At 48.7% G+C, this 19,129-nt stretch overlaps 10 protein-coding genes across 10 annotated transcripts; 5 read left to right on the top strand and 5 right to left on the bottom strand.

Moving 5' to 3' along the window:
- Nucleotides 1–112: 112 nt before the first annotated feature.
- M437DRAFT_39848 (P-loop containing nucleoside triphosphate hydrolase protein) lies at nt 113–2,548 on the top strand (the record flags this gene model as incomplete). Its single annotated transcript, XM_041020088.1, has 2 exons — nt 113–232; nt 284–2,548. The coding sequence occupies 2 exons, from the start codon at nt 113–115 to the stop codon at nt 2,546–2,548; spliced, it is 2,385 nt and encodes a 794-aa protein (XP_040883439.1).
- A 1,070-nt stretch (nt 2,549–3,618) lies between these two features.
- M437DRAFT_80906 (phosphoglycerate mutase-like protein) lies at nt 3,619–4,344 on the top strand (the record flags this gene model as incomplete). The annotated part of the gene is made up of 2 exons (XM_041027444.1): nt 3,619–3,785; nt 3,840–4,344. 2 exons carry the CDS (start codon nt 3,619–3,621, stop codon nt 4,342–4,344), a joined length of 672 nt encoding a protein of 223 aa, XP_040883438.1.
- A 66-nt stretch (nt 4,345–4,410) lies between these two features.
- M437DRAFT_80905 (chaperone HchA) lies at nt 4,411–5,292 on the bottom strand (the record flags this gene model as incomplete). The annotated part of the gene is made up of 1 exon (XM_041027443.1): nt 4,411–5,292. One exon carries the CDS (start codon nt 5,290–5,292, stop codon nt 4,411–4,413), a length of 882 nt encoding a protein of 293 aa, XP_040883437.1.
- A 469-nt stretch (nt 5,293–5,761) lies between these two features.
- Nucleotides 5,762–6,847, bottom strand: M437DRAFT_40270 (NAD(P)-binding protein; the record flags this gene model as incomplete). Its single annotated transcript, XM_041020164.1, has 1 exon — nt 5,762–6,847. The coding sequence occupies one exon, from the start codon at nt 6,845–6,847 to the stop codon at nt 5,762–5,764; it is 1,086 nt and encodes a 361-aa protein (XP_040883436.1).
- A 379-nt stretch (nt 6,848–7,226) lies between these two features.
- On the bottom strand, nt 7,227–9,031 carry M437DRAFT_33805 (uncharacterized protein; the record flags this gene model as incomplete). The annotated part of the gene is made up of 2 exons (XM_041019261.1): nt 7,227–8,954; nt 9,008–9,031. Coding segments are annotated over 2 exons (1,752 nt in total), but the record flags the coding sequence as incomplete, so codon positions are not given.
- Nucleotides 9,032–9,445: 414 nt separating this feature from the next.
- M437DRAFT_39615 (uncharacterized protein) lies at nt 9,446–10,492 on the bottom strand (the record flags this gene model as incomplete). Its single annotated transcript, XM_041020042.1, has 1 exon — nt 9,446–10,492. The coding sequence occupies one exon, from the start codon at nt 10,490–10,492 to the stop codon at nt 9,446–9,448; it is 1,047 nt and encodes a 348-aa protein (XP_040883434.1).
- Nucleotides 10,493–11,068: 576 nt separating this feature from the next.
- On the top strand, nt 11,069–13,163 carry M437DRAFT_15868 (uncharacterized protein; the record flags this gene model as incomplete). The annotated part of the gene is made up of 5 exons (XM_041018833.1): nt 11,069–11,148; nt 11,198–11,922; nt 11,970–12,105; nt 12,163–12,324; nt 12,374–13,163. Coding segments are annotated over 5 exons (1,893 nt in total), but the record flags the coding sequence as incomplete, so codon positions are not given.
- A 408-nt stretch (nt 13,164–13,571) lies between these two features.
- Nucleotides 13,572–14,640, top strand: M437DRAFT_39758 (carbon-nitrogen hydrolase; the record flags this gene model as incomplete). Its single annotated transcript, XM_041020072.1, has 3 exons — nt 13,572–13,741; nt 13,793–14,235; nt 14,291–14,640. The coding sequence occupies 3 exons, from the start codon at nt 13,572–13,574 to the stop codon at nt 14,638–14,640; spliced, it is 963 nt and encodes a 320-aa protein (XP_040883432.1).
- A 64-nt stretch (nt 14,641–14,704) lies between these two features.
- M437DRAFT_71989 (putative pantothenate transporter) lies at nt 14,705–16,027 on the bottom strand (the record flags this gene model as incomplete). The annotated part of the gene is made up of 2 exons (XM_041025772.1): nt 14,705–15,469; nt 15,533–16,027. The coding sequence occupies 2 exons, from the start codon at nt 16,025–16,027 to the stop codon at nt 14,705–14,707; spliced, it is 1,260 nt and encodes a 419-aa protein (XP_040883431.1).
- A 726-nt stretch (nt 16,028–16,753) lies between these two features.
- On the top strand, nt 16,754–18,667 carry M437DRAFT_80898 (phenol 2-monooxygenase; the record flags this gene model as incomplete). The annotated part of the gene is made up of 2 exons (XM_041027442.1): nt 16,754–17,026; nt 17,081–18,667. The coding sequence occupies 2 exons, from the start codon at nt 16,754–16,756 to the stop codon at nt 18,665–18,667; spliced, it is 1,860 nt and encodes a 619-aa protein (XP_040883430.1).
- Between the last annotated feature and the right edge of the window lie 462 nt (nt 18,668–19,129).

The following is a 19,129-nucleotide window of genomic DNA, read 5'->3' as shown; positions in this document are numbered from 1 at the left end:
GCGAGTGGCGCGTGCACCCAAAAAGTTGTCTGCGGAGTTAAGCATGTGAAAGTCCTTCCTAGCAAGCACTTTTTCCTTCGTGCCTATTCGAATACACAACAACCAGCCAGACATGGCGCCACACGTAACTGGGCGCACCAAGCCTACGAAGCCAAAGAAGCAGCAGCGTTCTACCAAGCGCAAGAGAGACGATGTCGATGTCGAAAAGCTAGAGCAGCTGGTTCAGGATCTGGTCAGTCTTGCCTGATCTTTCTATCTTCTACCTGGTCTAACATACAAACAGGATCCCAAGGGCAGCTACACTTCTTTCTCTGACCTTCCGCTCTCTCTGCCTACTCAGGAAGGCCTCAAAGCCTGTCACTTCACTACCCTCACCCCAATCCAAGCACGCGCCGTTCCTCTCGCCCTCCATGGCTCCGATATCCTAGGTGCCGCCAAAACTGGTTCTGGAAAGACTCTTGCTTTCATCGTCCCTGTCCTCGAGAACTTGTACCGCAAACAATGTGTCGGCCAAGATGCTGGTCTAGGTGCCATGATCATCGCCCCAACCCGCGAACTCGCCATTCAAATTTTCGACGTCCTGGTCAAGATTGGAAGAAAGGGTCATTTGTTCTCGGCTGGTCTGGTTATTGGTGGAAAGAGTTTGCAAGAGGAACAAAATGCTCTGGCTCGGATGAATATTGTTGTGTGTACGCCTGGTCGTATGCTTCAGCACTTGTCGCAAACCGCTATGTTCTCTGTCGACAATGTGCAAATGCTGGTCCTTGACGAGGCTGACCGTATTCTGGATATGGGCTTCCAGCGCGATCTGGACGCTATTCTCGAATACCTCCCCAAGGATCGTCAGACTCTGCTCTTCTCAGCCACTCAGACAAAGCGTGTTTCCGACCTCGCTCGTCTCAGTCTGAGAGACCCCGAATACGTCTCGACCTCAGAACAGGGCGAGTCTGCCACTCCCAAATCTCTTCAGCAGAACTACGTTCTTACTCCTCTTCCCGACAAACTTGACACTCTGTGGTCTTTCATTCAGACGTGCAAGAAGTCAAAGATCATCGTCTTCTTGTCATCTGGAAAGCAGGTCCGTTTTGTCTATGAAGCCTTCCGTCACATGCAACCTGGTATTCCTCTTCTACATCTTCACGGTCGTCAAAAGCAAACTGCTCGTCTCGACATTACTACAAAGTTCTCACACGCTCAACACTCTTGCATGTTCGCAACAGATGTTGCTGCAAGAGGTCTGGACTTTCCTGCAGTCGATTGGGTTGTTCAACTGGATGCTCCTGAGGATGCCGACACATATATTCACCGCGTCGGTCGTACTGCCCGTTACGAGCGTGATGGAAAAGCTGTTCTGTTCCTCGATCCCAGCGAGGAAGAAGGTATGCTGTCCCGTCTAGAAGCCAAGAAGGTCCCTATCGAACGCATCAGCGTCAAGCAAAAGAAACAACAATCTATCAAGCCTCAACTACAAAACATGTGTTTCAAGGACCCTACACTCAAATATCTCGGCCAGAAGGCTTTTGCCAGTTACGTCCGCAGTATTCACATCCAGAAAGATAAGGAAACCTTCAAACTCGACAAACTGAACCTCGAAGAATATGCAGCAAGTCTTGGTCTGCCTGGTGCACCCAAGATCAAGTTCATCGCTGGAGATGACGCAAAGGCTAGGAAGAACGCACCCAGAGCACAGCTCGACGACTCGGAAGACGAGAGTGAAGGCGAGAAGGGAGACAAGAAGAAGTCGGAAGTCCGCACAAAGTACGACCGCATGTTCGAGCGCAAGAACCAGGATGTTCTGGCAGATCACTACGCCAAGATGGTTCGCGACGACGACATCGAAGCTTTGGATGGCACACAAATGTCCGACGACGATCTTTTCAGCGTCAAGCGCCGCATTCCAGTGCAAGAAGAGAAAGAGGATTCATCAGACGAGGAGGCTACACCAGCAGTTGCAGATATGGAGTTACCACCAGGCGCAAAGGCCGTTCACATTCCTGGAGCCAAGGATGCACTCATCATCGACAGCAAGCGAAGAGAAAAACTACTCAAGAGCAAGAAGAAACTGCTCAAGTTCAAGGAAAGCGGCCAGAAACTCGTCTTCGACGACAAAGGAAACGCGCACCAAATCTACGAGCTCGAAGACGAAGACGCTTTCAAGGCCAAAGGAACAGCAGAAGAGCAACGCAAAAAGTTCTTGGAAGAGGAAGCACAAAGAGTGCGCGAATCAGATCTCTTGGACAAAGCACTCGCCAAAGAAAAGAAGCGTGCAAAGAAGGAAAAGCGCAAGGAAAGAGAACGAGGAGAAGAAGCTGGATCCGAAGACGACGAAGACGAAGCACCACAACTTGCCGATGCCTCGGAAGACTTCAAGAAATTCCTTGCTGGTTCGGACGATGAATCAGAAGAGAACGAGGAGGAACAACCAAAGAAGAAGCAAAAGAAATGGTTCGAGGGAGAGGGTCGCAGGACGGATACGGGCGGCAGAGAAGAAGCTGCTCCAGAGACTCTTGCGGATCTGGAGGCTTTGGCTGCTGGTCTCTTGGGTTAGAGACTTTGTTTCTTGCATTGTTTATCGTCTGCATAGTTGTTCGAAAGATATCCAAAATGTACCCTTTTCATTGCATGTTAAATCAATCGATGGCCAAGCATTCTGTGGTCGCTAAGGGGTTGCTTGGTTTTGTGCTTGGCATGAATGACGCTCGTCGACTCGATAACCTTTTTTCTTCCTCTTCTGCAACAATCAACGACAACAACGATTACATCAATGGTATACTACCTTCTCGAAGGAGGCGCAGCAATTACCCAGTGTCAACTTTTGCCGACCGAGAAGTTTGAAAACAAAGTCAAAGAGTAGAATGCGCCATCGATTGAGTTGTTCCTCCGCTGCTTTCCTGTCGTATCGGAGTGCCTGGCGGACCATATGATGGCATTCCTAGTCTACGTTTATCCAAGAACTTCCTGAGAAGGCGATTTAAGCATCTCGCGGAGGGTTTCTATGATGCAATGCCACAGACTTTTATTTCCGCGTGCTGGAGAAGGCACGTGAAGAACAAGGTTTCCGGCAGACCCGCGGGGTCGATGCATGTATATGGTTTGTTGCAGCGAGTTGCCGTCGAACAGCGAGGCAGATCTCGCGGCCCTGACACTCTATGGAATGTCACTCGTACTTCTGGAGGCATCGGTGGATGACAAGCCTTCTTGGCATTCTCTGCTCATGGTATGGGATCGTGTGGCTAGCACCATCGTCCGTGGACGAATGTCGCACCCGTATTTCTGGATTTGGGAAGGGATCGTATTCGAGTAATCTTCGTGTCGCCTCAGTTAGCCATAACGAGCACAGGTAAGAAGTATGCTTTCTCTCAAGGTTAGAGAATCGTCGTCGAAAAAGCGACGACGACGTAGGTAGGTAGGCAAACGGTAAAGGCAATTGGTTGAGCCTCATCAGCCACAAAAACTACAAGAGCCGTCAGCATCCTATTCAGTAGCACTTTCCATTCTGCATCCAGTCTCATTTCTCTTATCATATTTGCTTGCATCAACGTATTCACCAAACATCAATCCCTCTCCAACATCGACTGTTTCCCATAAGCATCTGTTTTCTGAAGCAAGTCGTCAACAATGCCACCAACACTCCACCTCGTGCGTCACGCCGAAGGCTTCCACAACTCCGCCTGGCACGGCGAAGCCATCCACGACCCTCTTCTCACCGAGAAAGGAGAAGCCCAATGTGCCGAACTCTGCAAAAACTTTCCCTACCACGACAGAATCGACATGCTTATGGCTTCGTAAGCGTCCCCCTTCTCACCCGCTCTCAAAACACACTCACTAACCTACCACAGTCCAATGAAACGCACAATCCAAACCTGCAAATTCAGCTTCAAACCTGCAGTCGACAAAGGCTTGCCGATCCTGCTTATGCCACTGGCGCAAGAAAGCAGTAATGAACCTATGGATACAGGTTCCTCTGTCTCCGAAATCAAGTCTACATTCGGCGATTTAGTAGACGAACACCGCATTGCCTCCGTCTATCCCCATTGGACTTCCAACTGTGGACGTTTCGATACGGATCCAGAGACCATGATGGATAGAGCTAAGATGCTCAGACGGTATATCAGAGATAGGCCAGAGGCGAATATTGTTTTGGTTAGTCATGGCACTTTTGCACATGCATTGACGGGAAATTTCACGCAAGAGGGAGAACAGACGACACGCATGTGGGAAAATGCAGAGTGTAGGACTTATACGTTTGGGGATGGGGATGAGGCGGAAATCATTGAGACTGAGGAGAGCAAGAAACGACGACCGAGTTTGGAGATTAGTTCTGGGGAGGAAGGCGAGGAGTAGGAAACATGTGTTTATTGGATTTTCTCTGTGTTGTAGTTTAGCGTTGCATACTCATTACTTGGAATCTTACGACAAATTCTCAATCTCCTTGAGCAGAGTATTCGCAGCCAACTTTCCCAAGTTGTTCGAAGCCAAGGGTGAGTCTCCAGTCAACACATATCGATCCTGGTGCGTCTGACCCGTAATCTTGTCGTTTATAGGCGTCACCCCAAGCTTCCTCAACTCCTCTCCCACCAACCAACTCATCTTGCCAGGAATATATCCAATATCGATGTTAGCCCCAGTGTCCAGCGAATCAGGGAATACATCAATCTTATAGCCCTCATAGATGAATTTCTCGCCGTCGGGTTTGGCGACGTTGGCTGCCAACATGCAAGCAGGACCATGGCAGAGCGTAATCAAATACCGCTTGTTAGCATCCGCCCAGCGAAGAATATTTCCCACAACAGGGGATTGCGGGATCCCATTCAAAGCTCCATGCCCACCAGGCACAAAAACACCGATATAAGGCGTCTCCTTATCGAATCCCTTACCCCAGACATCAGACAGTGCAAGCGGATTCCTCATCTTCTGCTTGTACTTGTCATAGATCCCCTTCACAGCCTCATCCTCCTTAGGAAACGCCCACATCTCCAATTTCACAGGTTCGCCTGTCAACGTCGCGATATCAAGCTCAAAGCCCGCAGCATCGAGATGCAGCATCGGTAACAACATTTCCACTGGATGGTTTCCAGTGGAGAAAAACTTTCCATCGGCCATGCGTAGATAGCGTTCTTGTGTGCCAATAACCAGAATTTTCCATTTTTTGCCGGTGTAGGCGTTGGGGTAGGATGCACCGTCGAAATCGGTCTTGGAAGTAACGTATTGGGTCAAAGAGAATGGAGAGGGGAAATAGGCGTCGTCTTCGGCTTGGTCGGGGACGGGGTTGCGATCTTGAGAGTTTGACATTTTGTGGGAATTGGCTTCTTGTTTGGTTCGAGGAAGCTGGGTTCGATTGATTCGTATCGTCTTGTGTAGCAAAGTGTCATGCTTATATATAAGTATTGGAGCTCTCATAGCATGGGAAGAGCTCGGCTGACGTAGGTGGTGCGAGAGCTCTCGTGTAAGCCCTAATACACCCCAAGCTGACACTCGCCAGCACAGTCCTATAATGGATAGGCTCGGTAAGCAGACTGCTATCAGAGTTTACCGACTTTGTCTCTATATGGTATCATCTAGGACCATCGATCATTCGCAATTACTCAGCTGACAGTGTATTGACGATCATCAGAGAGAAATCACAGTAGGTTTTGCTCCTCGAAGTTTCACAAGGAGTAGATAGCGGCTGAACAGGAGCGTCTTGGATCGTGGACAGAGTCTAGTATAGGTCGAGAAAACCAGGTGTAATAAAGACAAGAACCCCTCAAGACGTCTTTCATCAGTAATCGTAACAAAATCTCCTGACTCCACGCTGGATGCCCTCCTCAATCGTGACAGTAGGTGTATAACCCAGAAGCTCCTTAGCCTTCGAAATGTCATGCGTGCGGTTCAGACATAGATGTTCAATATCTTCCTCAGACGGAAAAGGATTTGAAGATCTTCTCAAGGTGAAAGCCCAAGTTGCCCAATCGCTAGCACTAGCCGCGGCAAGAGCGACGTTGCTTGGAATGATGGTTGGTGTCAAGGTTGACGTGTCTTCCCCAGCAGCCTGCCATACTAATCTCATAAAATCATAGAAATGGCGTGGGTCATCGTTGGTGATGAAGAACGACTCTCCACCAATTTGTTTGCCTTTTTCTGCTCCTTGAGCAGCTTCGCGTACAAGGGCTTCGGCAGCTTTGATGTGTGCCTCTACCACATTACCAACGTAGACAAAGTCGTACCAGGCAGAGTTGGAACCGATTTGATAGCCTTGACGGTTTTCCTGTAGTTGGTTGAGCATGGCCAGGAGGAGCTGGGTGTCATTCTCGCCAAACATGGCACAAGGTCTGATACATGCGGTGCGTAGCCCGCCTGCATCGATAGGTAAGTCATTGTTTGCAGACCTTGTCAGTCGATCAGCAATAGCCTTAGTGGTTGTAGCGTAACGACGGCCATCGGGACTTTCGTCAATAGGATCAGATTCCTTGGCGTTGAGATAGTCGGTCTCGAGTAAAGTATGTGCTGAGGACGTGTAGACGAAGGCCACAGTATTAGGACAAGCGGCAGCTGCTCGAATGAGATTTGCTGTCCCTTCTACGTTGACCTTATAGTGGAACTCTGGTGTTCCTTTGAGTGGATAGGTGATTGGAGCGACTGTATTGATGATGACTTGTGGTTTGACAGAGTTGACGACTGACTGCACCGATGTGTCATCTGTAATATCACCCTCAAGGTACTCAACACCGTGTCGTCGGCGTTGGCTGTTCGAGCGTCCCATAACATAAATTCTAGTGCCATCCTTCCTGGCCAAGAGATGTTTGACAATGTGATGACCGAGGAAACCACAACCTCCGACGACAAGGACTGATTGAAGCGTGTCCATAACAGAGCAAATTTATTGAGCTGTGTAGACTCATCCAGGAGGGATTGCTTCTTATATGTTACTAGCAGATTTGACTCACTCGTATGCAGCGCACGCCGCGCATCCCGCACGTGCCAAACGAAAAATCCTGCAGGATTCGTTGCCAGACGGTGACGTTCTCAACATGATGTTAAGACCTGGCCAACACTGTACGACAGCATAGTCACTTCTGCCGCGTTCAGATCCTCCCCTGAGCGCCTCAAGTTGTCCAGTCAAAATTGTAAAAATTTTGAGCACCAGAGAACCAATCCTCGAAACCGCTTGGAAGCGTGAAGTTGAGAGTTCCGGAAGGCCTACTGTTAGAGTGATCTGTCGTTTCTGTACTAGCATCGCTAACGGTGGCATTTACGTACAGTCTGGCAAGCGACAAAAATGCCTGACATAGTTTCTGCAGATGTTGTATTACTTCCGGCGATCTAAGCTGCATGACTTCGAGCGATTTTGTGAAACTCTCGAGCAACTCAAGATCTCCCAAGTTTGGCGATGTGATGGCAGCATAGAAAAGGACGATGAAAGGAGTAGAAGGGCAGTTCAGGATAGCCCAACTGACATAATCATTGGCGCTGCCATTTTTACTGGACTTTATGAAGTCCACCATGCTCAGATGACTGCGGATCGTTGCCCGTGCAGCAGAAAGACATCTAGGATCAAGGCCGAACAGCATGTCGCTGTCTGGAGGGACGAGAGCCCGATATATTAAGGTTTGTAAGCAACCGATCACAACCGCGTTTGATCCGACAAGAAACGACATATATTGTCTTCGGTAGACAGTCTCTTCGACTATCTCGGAGTTTACTTTCGATGTCACGTCCAGGCGTGCGGCTAGCTCCTCAACGTATTGCAGTCTTTGCTGGGAAGAATGTTTGAGAGCTCCGGGACTGTAGAGTTGCTCGTAGATCAAACCGTGTACAGAGGCAATCTCGATCATTGTTCGAAACCACAGATACCAGCCTCTAAAGTTTGATTGAAGTGGCTCTCTTGGGTAGTCCATGGTGATATCGTCATCTTGAAGGACAGCCGAACGACCTAGTCGTAACGACAAGCACTTGTCAAAGTAATAAAGGATCCAGAACAAAATTCTTTGAGCCTGAGTCTGTTCCAGGCTTTGATCAGACATTCTGTGCCATCCAAGAGCCTGAGTCATGGCATACGCCATCGAGACCGTCAGCCTCGCAGATGCATGATCACCTTTCTGAATTGCATGACCGGCACCGAAAACTAATGCCAGTATGTTCTCCGTGGATGGCAAAGATAGCATATCATAAGATCGTAGACAGTGCTCGAAGAACTCGAGAAAACGCTTGCTGTACCACCAGTGCGAAGAATTCTTGTGAATTTTGCGCATGGTCAGATGCTCACACAGCATGTAATGTAGTGCACCGCAAACAATCGTTTTTGTGGCAATGGAACAAGTGTCGAGGCTCTTATACAGTTGATCAAAAAGTTGCAAAAACTCCGAAGGTGTGAAAAATGGTGACCAGATTAGAAAAAAAATACTGTCACTGGCTTGGGCTTCGTGTATCACTCCCAAGATGGTACGATAAGGAGGCAGATACTCGGGTGTAAGACTTGTCGACTCAATACTGGAGGTAGCATGCAAGAGATTGGATCCGGTTGTGGGAGGATGGAGCATAGCACTATGCAAGACATCGAGAGCTGACTTGACCTCTGGGTTGTTGCGTAACAACGGACTCGATTGCAACAACCGCTCAACATCGTGTCGAGCCTTTCGAGAATGGGCGAGCAACAATGTTTCGCCAACAAAGGATGTACTTTGGTCATTGTCCTCGTCTACGGAGTTGGTAGGCAAACCCACGGAAGTAGAAAGTGTAAGATCCACGGGAACTTGGAGCTGCTGTTTGTTCATGAGAGCATGAAGCATCTTGTTAGTCTCTGTAAGAAGCGACTCGATACTGTGCAGACGTTCTTCCATCAAATCAATCTTTCGTTCGTATTCATTCGAGATCAACACTCTCTGGCGCTTGACTTGGGGTCTGTCCTGAGTGGTAATGCATGATACTGTTGCAGCTACACAGTTTGCACAAGGTGTAGACCTGTCGCAACGAATCTGATTCTAGCTCAACAAAACATTGCAGTCGGTTCAGTTACAGCGTCGCTTACCTTACGTGCTCGACAATGATCACACTACACAATCAGATGAGATCAACAACGCGTTCATCTTGTACGTGGTGCGATAAAGTCAACACTTACAGCACGACCGATTTGCACTCGGGATACTTCGGTATTGACATCAGCATCGGATTCGATCGTATGCTTTCTCGAGTCCATGTCTCTTGAAGATGTTGTTGTGAGAACAAGCAAAAAGAGAAGCAGAGATGGAACAGGATGCTGCGGGATGCGCGGCACGCGGCAAGGCTGATGAACGTTGACAACATTGTGACGTCCATGCGTTGTCAACAAGCTTCGAACAAAATCTCAGAAAGCGTCGACGCTCTGATCCTGCCGATGGAATCCCGTTACACCACAAGTTTTATGCTGATAACCCTGGGCATGCAGATGAATTGAATTGCATCATGGAACTACTTCTACGGAACTATATCAGTGCTGTTCAACGGTTTGCAAAAACATCATTCCAGTCCCCTCTAAGCATCCGATGTACTCGGCTTGAAACTCTTTCGACTTCAGAATCAGTAGCTCCACATACAGCTCCGCCTTGCCAATATTCTCCATAGGACCACCCGGACCATACATTTCCATGACGGTTTTCCTCAGCTGCACGTGGCTTTTCAACGAACGGCCAGATGCTTCAAAGTGAGCAAGGTCAAGGAAATATGCCAGCTGATCAGTCTCAGCAGCATCCGAATTGTTCAGCTTCGATTGCTGACTGACGTGTGTCGAGAAAGAAAGCACACCGTTCTTCTCCCGATGCAAATCAAGGTGCTCAACCCAAGATCTTGCGTGTGGCGCAACTTTCTCAAGCCAGAGGCCCAGCTCCTCTTGGGCAACATTCGGCTGGCGTTGTCCTTCTCGGACAAAGCAGATGTTGTTAGGAACGCCGTCTACTCGCACACGACCAAGTCGAATTTCATTTGAGTTTCGTGGGCCCTTTGCTGGAATGTCGAGCACGCGAGTGTTCAAAGCATTCTTCGCCTTCAAGGCTGTCACGTACGGCGACGTGAATGTGTCGTCTTTGGACCCGATCCTATGACGGTAGACGCCCCAGTAGCCCTCGTCATTACTTGCTCGTAGTTTTTCGATGAGGGTGGTAAGACCCCAGCGAAAATCTTGATTGGCAGCGAACATGTATCGCGAAGTAGGAACCGTCATGACTTCGCGCCAGACTCCTGCATCGTCGGATAAATTGTCCCAGAACTGCTGAACAGAGCTTGAAGCAGCCCACGAATTGTATGTTGTGGCATCGAGCCAGTAAGCAACAAAAGTCGTGGCATGCGGCTTGTCCTCAGCTTCGAGATCATGACTCTCGTCCACAAGCATATCGACCTGTCCTGCTGATGAACTCAAAAGCTTGTGGAGCTCATCGATAATGATTCTCTTGCTGTCGGTCAAGGGAACTCGATGTTGAATACCAAAAACACCATAGACGAATAGGTGTTGTTTGTCTCCCCAGTCAGCGAGAAAAACCATTGTTCGAGCAGGTTCTTCAGATGATAGTATGTTAGGTGTAGAGGTAATGTGGTCAGCGATCTTTTCCGGCTCAGCATGTTGACCGTCACTTATACTGGATCAAGCTGGCGACTTGATGAGCGTCCAGGCCACGCTGACCTGCTTCTCCGCACATGACTATCCAGAGTGCGGGTTGTCCATCCGCAAGGTCAATGTGAATGAAGTAATGATGCTCGTCGTCAGGCGGGGTGCGGATGCGACTTCCGCATGTCAGATAGAGTTTGGCAGTCCAAATCAGGGTCCAGGTGGGGTACAGACCGTGCCCTGTCTGAGAGACCAGACCTAGCTTCTTACTACATCGCGGCAACAACGACGCATACTGGTTCGTCTCACTGAGTAGCCGTAGTGCTTTTGCAATCTTCGTTGCGGAAGTGGCATCCGCATGCCCCATGCCGGAGTCATTGCAACATGAATCAAAACGACGTGGGGCCACGAATCCGCATTAGGATCGCTTGTGAAGAATGTCGAAGAGGCAAGCGAAAGGTACATGAGTCTCCCGAAACATCAGTTACTTCAGTGACTGATGGCCAAGTGCAGTGCGATGGGCGGAAGCCGAGATGTACTCTGTGTACAAAATCTGATCGAACTTGCCAGTATGCCTCAGAAGAATCCAGAAAGTAAGCGATATAAGCGTTGATAGACAGGATAGAGTTGACATATTATTAGGCGTATATATCAAAACGGAGACCTTGTCATGTCTCTACGGGAAGAGATTCAATCTTTGCGCATGGCTTTGAATGAAGCCAACGCTCAGAAGGCTAGGCATTCCTCGGACGATCCTACGGTTGATGATGACGAAGCAGCCCATTGTTCTTCATATCTCGAACCTGACCTGGAAGGTCGTCAAACGCCTTCAGTAGAAGATCGCTCTTTCGAGAGTAGATCTTCGCAGGCCATGAATGAGCTATCTTCATTAATGCTTCAGCTCGATGTTGCCGATATTGGTGAACCCTCATTTACCCTCTCATCAAACAAGGCGCGCGAGGAGATCTTTCCAAATCTCTCGAAAACGAAGAAAAGTCTTGACTTAAACGATGGTGCTGTACTCTCGACTGACGACCAGAAACAGCTGGTCAAATGCTTCGCTGATGGATTCAATCGATTTCATCAGTTTCTGGACCCACATGAAGCTGAAGGCTTGATCCTCTCGATTCCTGACGCAGAAGACTCCGATCTCAGCTTTAGAAACAGTGCCCTGTTGGCAGTCGCTGCATCTTGCTCCGACGTGCCGCTGTTAAAAGACTTACAAGAGCACTTTTTTACACAAGCTGAAAGCTTAGTGCTTCACGCGATCAGGAAAATGCCTAGTGATCTCGTGGTACAGGGTCTTGCACTATTAGCTTGGATAGAGCTGAATCGGGGATCTGACAGTATGGCATACAACTGGATTGGTAAGTAGTAACAAAACCGGAGTAACTCTCGACTTATGCATGACTAGCCATGGCTACTGGCCAAGTGTTGCACTTAGGGCTGCATGCAAGCGCCCTTAAGTCAATACGACTGATGGATGATCAGAATCAGAGAATACAACAGCGTCGCGTCCGATCATTTTGGGCGTACTTTTCAGTTGACAGGTATAGTCTGAGCTGATATGTCGGAGGCGGGAAGTAAAGCTAACAATAGTCGTCTAGGCTTGTGACGTCTAGTCTCGGCATGAACTGCACCATGCATTGGCAGCGAGTAAAATCGCCATCCTTTACCACTATCATTTTGACTACTCCTTTAGTAGACGAGTGGGCACACGAAAGATTCTGTGAGATGTGGCATCTCTGGGACTCTTGCATGGACCAAGGGTGAGCCGAACAAAAGCGTGATGTAATGAGCGTTGCTGATATCAACCAGATACGCCTTTGGTTGGTACAAACTTAGCCAAGATGAGAAAGAAAAACTCGTTTTGCATTCTCATCAAAGTCTGGTGAAGTTCAATGATCAAAACAATGCATGTCTCCGCATACACAGGCACTATATGCCTGAGACAGCAGTCTGGCTTCAACTTGCTTACAACGCTGCTCTCATCCTCATACACAGACCGCTGCTCAGCGAAGCAAGCAACACTAAACTTGGTAGATTCTCTCTCACAGTGGCTACGACTGCGGCCTCGACCATATCTCGCATACTTCGAGAATTCGGCACAACTCAAGGACTTTCGTCAACTGCACCCCAAATAGTCGACTACATTTCTATTGCTGCCATTATGCATCTGCTCAATGCGACTTCTGGGAAGAACAGGTTAGGCCGCCAGTCTGCGAATGGTCTCCGCATCTGTATCCATACGTTATCCAGCATGAGCTCGAGGTGGAAAATTCGATCCCATAACTCTCTTCAACATATTCAAACCCTTGCTCAACGGTGGGAAGTCGTTTGGGCACTTCCTCTACAGTATACCCGAGTTCCTCCTCCCAACAAGAACTCCTTAACACTGGGAACGTGCGATTTTGGTGACGAACCTGAGATTGAGAAGTTGTCCAGTGTCTACCAAATTTTCGACGATACTGTGCTAGATGCAGCTGTTCAGGGGCTGTGGGACTTGGGAGAAGTTGCAGACCAAGACTGGGTTCTAAACAATGCCCAAAGTGCAGAAAGCGACTTTGTTGACTTTGGGGATCTGAATTGGCAGTTTCTTGGAGAATGACTGTGGTATTGGTGTGACTGTCTTGGTTTAATTCTAATCAATGTACTTCAACTAATAATTTTGAGCTCCAGACAACATGGTCCCTCTGATTTGATCCATGACAAACAAAACGACATGTCTGTTGGTCACTCACTTACCTTGTTAATTTGCGGGGTAATAGACAGCAACCTTGCCGAGGCAGATAAGAGATAGACGTGCAGGTGACTGTCAGGTTGAACCTTCGTTTCGTAGCGTGCGGATATCACATCCGCAGCTCAGATATGCGGGGCATGGTCGACGACCAAATGTGTATTTTGGTCTGAGTCTGGTACCAATACTCAGTTTCCCAAGCTTGTTATAAAGCCTGGCATCTCTTGTGTCACACTGGCATCCTTGTCAACTTTGTCAATCAATACAGATTTCTCAATCATGTCCAAACCAACAACTCGTGTCGCCGTTGCCCAGTATGAGCCTGAATGGCTTGACCTTCGCAAGTCAGTGGACAAGACATGCAAGATCATCGAGGAAGCAGCTTCCGGTGGAGCAGAGCTCGTCACGTTTGCTGAGGCATTCATCCCTGGCTATCCGGCCTGGATCTGGTAACACTCTCGCCTGTTTTGTGCACATCGAGTCTAACACCACGTGAGCAGGACACGCCCATTGGATCCTATACTTTCTACGAGATACATACAGAGCTCACTGGCTGTAGACTCCGACGAAATGAGAGAGATACAAGAATGTGCTGCTCGCAACAAGATTGTCGTATCACTTGGATTTTCTGAGAACGACAACAACTCTGTGTACATTGCACAAGCACTCATCGACGCCGACGGCAAGATGCTGATGCATCGTCGAAAGCTCAAGGCTACGCATATGGAGCGAACGATCTTTGGCGACGCATCAGGAGACAGTTTGTCGAATGTTGCTACAACGAGTATTGGCAAGAGAGTCGGTACTCTTGCTTGTTGGGAACATGCTCAGCCGTTGTTGAAGTATAACACCATCTCTCAGAAGGAGGAGATTCATTGTGCTGCTTGGCCTCCGATTGTCCCTCATGACAACGGCCCCGGGCTTTGGTCCATGTCTAAAGAAGGTGAGCATGTCCCAATATCCTTTCATGTTCATACAGCAACTGACGAAAATCACAGGATGTCAAAGTCTTTCTCAAGTCTATGCCATCGAGTCTCAAACGTTCGTGCTGCACGCCACGACGGTAATCTCAGAAAAAGGCGTCAAAATCATGTCGACCGAAGCCGGCCTCCTCATGAACAGTCCAGGCGGAGGCAACTCTGCCGTCTTCGGACCCGATGGCAGATTGCTGACTGAACCCTTGGACTCGGCGACAGAGGGTCTTGTTTTCGCTGATCTTGACCATGCTGCAGCTATCTTTGCGAAGAGTTTCTTGGATATTTGTGGACATTACAGTAGACCGGACCTGTTGTGGCTTGGTTGTGATACGAGAAAAAAGCTGCCTAGGATTGTGGATTCGAGCATCTGAAAGGCAATCATGCAACTCAAGTGGCCGGCAATGTATCGATATCATAAAAAGTTGTCGTGGCTGCTTAAGAAAAGAACCTCCAGTTGGGATCATTCTCTCCGTGCAGGTTCTCGCTCGTGTCAACTGCTCTCGTACCACCTTGCAGCCCCTGATCCTTGTCTCTTCGCCGATTCTCCATTTTCATCCATAAACCAAGCCATAAAGTGCATGCAATGCAAGTGACGTTACAAGCCGCAGTGACAATCAGCGTCGGTCTGTAAGCTGGAGCGTATTCTGTGCGGAATGTGGCAGTGCTCAAAATACCAGAGAGATTGCCTAGCCCGACGAGAAGACCAGTCGTAGCAGCGCGAGAACTCTCATTGACATTGTTGTTGTTGTGCCATGAGTGCACAAGGCATGAAGGAATATAAGCGCCCGAACAGAGTAGGAAGCATGCAAAGTACGCAACAGCCTTGTTGTCAACGACGTCGATAGCAGTCAGGATGATCAAGCCAGTTAGTGATATACACAACGCGAGGACGATATGCAGACTGCGCTCGCGGAAGTAGTCCGAAGACTTGGTGATACACAACAAGACGACAAAACCAACACTGTTAGGTGCGACAGTCCATAGATTTGTCTTGACAGCTGAAAATCCCAGACGTGCAACGATTTGTGGTAAGAAAGTGGCAGTGGTTGTGAAGGCAACGGAATAGGTGAAGGATATGATGCACCATAGAACAAACTTCCAATTTTTCCATGTTTGAAAGCAGTCTCGGAGGTTCAATTTTGTGCCAACCTCAGACGAACCATCACGGAGCATACGTAAGTTCGCCGCAAGCTTTTCTGACTCGTTCAGGAATTAAGCGGTTTCAGGCGTGCCTGGAAGCCAGAAAAAGCCAATGATAGCCACTATACATGTCAGGCTGCCTTCGATGATGAACAACAGCTGCCATCCTTGCACATGACTGCTTTTGACCTGGAAGACACCGTAAGAGATCAATCCAGAAAAGGCCGAAGCGAGAAGCGCGGAACCAAAGAAAATGGCAATGCGGAAACCGAGCTCGCCACGCGCATAAAACAGCGAAAGATAAAATACGGCTCCAGCAAAGAACCCAGCTTCGAACACTGCAAGTATCAGTCTGAGAGCTAATAGCCCACCAAAGTTCTTGGCAGCGGATTGGATGAGTGCCATTGTCCCCCAGCCGAGCATCAAAGTGGGCAACATGATGCGACCGGAGAAGCGCTTCGTAAGCATGTTCAATGGCAGATCGCATAAGCCGTTAGGAATATAGAAGAGTAAAAGCAGCAATGAATACTGATTGCCCTTAAAATGCAAGTCAACATCGATGCCATCAGTCTTTGCATTTCCGAGGTTGCTTCGGTCGACAGAATTGAAAAAGTACATCAAAGAGAGAAAAGGAAGAAGGTAGCAGTCCATTTTCCGAACGTACGCTCTTTCCGAAGCTGCATCGACGACTTGCACATCGCCAGAGGTGGCCTCGTGGCTGACCTGAGTAGTTGTGAAGTTTTGGTGGTTCTGTTTTTCCATGGTAATCAATTGCACTACTGTCATCTACGATGTGTTGTGTCTGTCTTGAGCTTCATCTTGTACTGCTGGTCGCAACGGCACTCCCACTTCTGTGCCGCATTGTGCAAGACTTCGAGATGTATATCTGGAACCATTCTGTATCCTCGTTCAAGGGATGTCTCTGATTGAAGGAGCATGTATTGCACTTATCGTGCCGTTATCGGTACCTGCAGGTAAAGAAAGCAGAGCAAGCAGGACGGACTCTGGAGAAGCCGGTCGCTGTTGCACGTTTCTAAACACGCGCTATCTCTTGGCGAAGGGCACTGTTCCATAGACTAACACACGCCTATCAAAAGTGGGGGGAGCCGCGGGCAAGCTTCCTTTCCTGCGACTTCCTCTTGGATGGCATCGCGCGATGCAAACAATCATGGAGCCACAGCAATGGGGCATCTTGTGCCTGCGGAACTCGAGGTGTTGCTCAATCGTTCTTCAGCTCGCGACATGACGGGATTGTGTATCTTGCTCAAACATTCGCCGCCTTCATCTTCCGATTCTTCTGTCATACCTTCGTTGCCCTACGTATAGCACAATACTTTGTCGAAAATGTCACCTGTTCAAATCATAGATGGATCTGATCTCAATGGCATCTCCGGTCAGGACGTGGTAGTGGTTGGAGCAGGCCCTGCTGGACTCATGCTTGCTGCCAATTTGGTTCGCTTCGGCATCAAGACAACTATCCTTGACGACAGAGCGGATAAAACCTCAACAGGACGAGCGGATGGCTTACAGCCAAAGTCAATCGAGACTCTGAAGCAGATGCGTCTTGCCGACCCTCTACTACAGCGTGGTGTGCGGATTCACGATATATGTTTCTGGGTGAGCACGGCGCAGTCATCTCAAAGTTTCCAGAGAGGCTGATATTGCAAGCAGAGCTCCAGCAAGGAGAAGCCTCTGAAGAGGACAGAGCGAGCCGAGCATTTTCCAGCTCTGGTAGATCTTCTTGATCCGTACATTCTTCTGGTTCATCAAGGCATGGTCGAAGATATTTTCTTGCAGGACTTACAAGCTCGAGGTGTTGAAGTCACCCGTAGCTCTCCATTCGTCAAATATAGAGATCATGGTTCAGTTGTACCTCTGGACGTTTACAGTCGCTCTATTACAACCGAGAAGGAGAGGCTCTGGCAGACGAGATATCTGGTCGGGTGCGATGGTGCGCATTCGAAAGTGCGTAAAGCTATACCGGAAATTGAAGCACAAGGGTCATCCTCCGAAGCTATCTGGGGCGTGCTTGACGGCGTCATCGATACAGACTTTCCGGATCTATGGAGCAAAGTTGTCGTGTACTCTGAAGAGGCTGGCAACGTGTTGTGCATTCCTCGCGAGCGAAACATGACTAGGTTATACATCGAGCTCCGACCGGAATCCGACGAGCCCATGGACAAAGTAAAGGCCACACAGGAATTTGTCATGGAAAGGGCGAGACAGATCATGGCGCCTTACAAATTGTCATGGGAAAGTGTTGAGTGGTTCGGCATCTACCAGATCGGTCAGCGAGTAGCAAGTCGTTTCACCGACAACTCTGGGCGTGTATTTATTGCAGGAGACGCCAGCCACACCCACTCGCCGAAGGCAGCTCAGGGAATGAACACATCTATACACGACTCCTTGAATCTAGCCTGGAAGCTCAATCTTGCTGTTCGTGGTCTTGCCAAGCAATCACTCTTAGAGACCTACGAGCACGAACGCCGCAAAATTGCGCAAGATCTGATCAACTTCGATTATGAACATTCAAATGCATTCCATGACGGAGATGCAAAGGCTTTGGCACGCAATTTCTTGACCAACGTCCGGTTCATCTCTGGAGTCGGAGTCGAATACGGGTCGAATTTGTTGAACTGGACCTCCGAGACTACTGGCGGCGCGAAGCCAGGTTGTCTGCTGCCCCCAGCAAGGCTTACTCGTTACATTGACGCCAATCCAGTGGATGCACAACTTGATATTCCAATGCTGGGACAGTTCCGAACATACTTTGTTTGCAAGGATATCCAAGCGTCGAAGAACTTCATGGACTCCGTCTGTGCACGAATTCTGTGTTCCGACTCAGTCTGCGGCCGAGCCACTGTAGAACTAGAAGTGTCGTACAAGGATCAAGGCGCAGCGATCACGGAGGCAGATGCATTCGTCCAACCTCATCGATATGTTGCAGCTAGTCGTTTGTCGACTTTTTGTGTCATCACTTCTTCACCCAAAGAAGATTTCGAGATAGCCGACCTTCCACCTGTGCTCCAGGCTAGCAAATGGACTGTCTATCTGGATAATGTGCCTTCGCAAGATACTCGTGGCCAACACTGTATTGATAAATGGATTGGGACACTTGAGCACGACCAGGTTGCCCTGTTGATCGTAAGGCCGGATGGCTATGTCGGCGCTGCGAAGTCCTGGTCCTATGGTACAGAGGGCACTGCGCAAGCTTCGGTGTGGTTCAATGAGTATTTTAGTGGCTTTCTCGCATGCTAAGTTGACATTTATGCAGTTACTTGATATTTACGTAGGACAATACAAGAATCTTCCGAGCATAAAATACGTATTTCACGCTAAGCTTGTGTGTTTTCTCCAGTTATATCAGAAAAGGCAGGCGTTTGCTCATGAAAGCAAATTTATGTATCGATTTAATGCATTTCATCGGCGGCATGTCTTGATGCAGGAAATCAATTGAATTCACTATATCTTGGCCAAAGTCTAATCTCATCCGATAAGAGCTAGGCGAGGCAGATAACGAGGTTTCGGTATGGACCTATTGATCAATCTTTCGGGGTGTCATGGTGGGGAAGTCGCCCCCATCTTTGCCCGCTTCCTGTTGAAGTTTGCCTTATTCCGCCTATCGCTTGGCGGCTCTGGCCTTATACATGTCGCCGGCACTACACAACCCAACCAAGGCTACTGCTTAACATCCTGATTACTACAGCTATCAATTCAATA

This window comes from Aureobasidium melanogenum (genome assembly GCF_000721775.1).
Source record: "Aureobasidium melanogenum CBS 110374 unplaced genomic scaffold scaffold_2, whole genome shotgun sequence".
In the NCBI taxonomy this organism is placed as follows: domain Eukaryota; kingdom Fungi; phylum Ascomycota; class Dothideomycetes; order Dothideales; family Saccotheciaceae; genus Aureobasidium; species Aureobasidium melanogenum.
The sequence above is the reverse complement of the archived record's forward strand: the minus strand, read 5'-3'. Positions and strand labels throughout refer to the sequence as shown.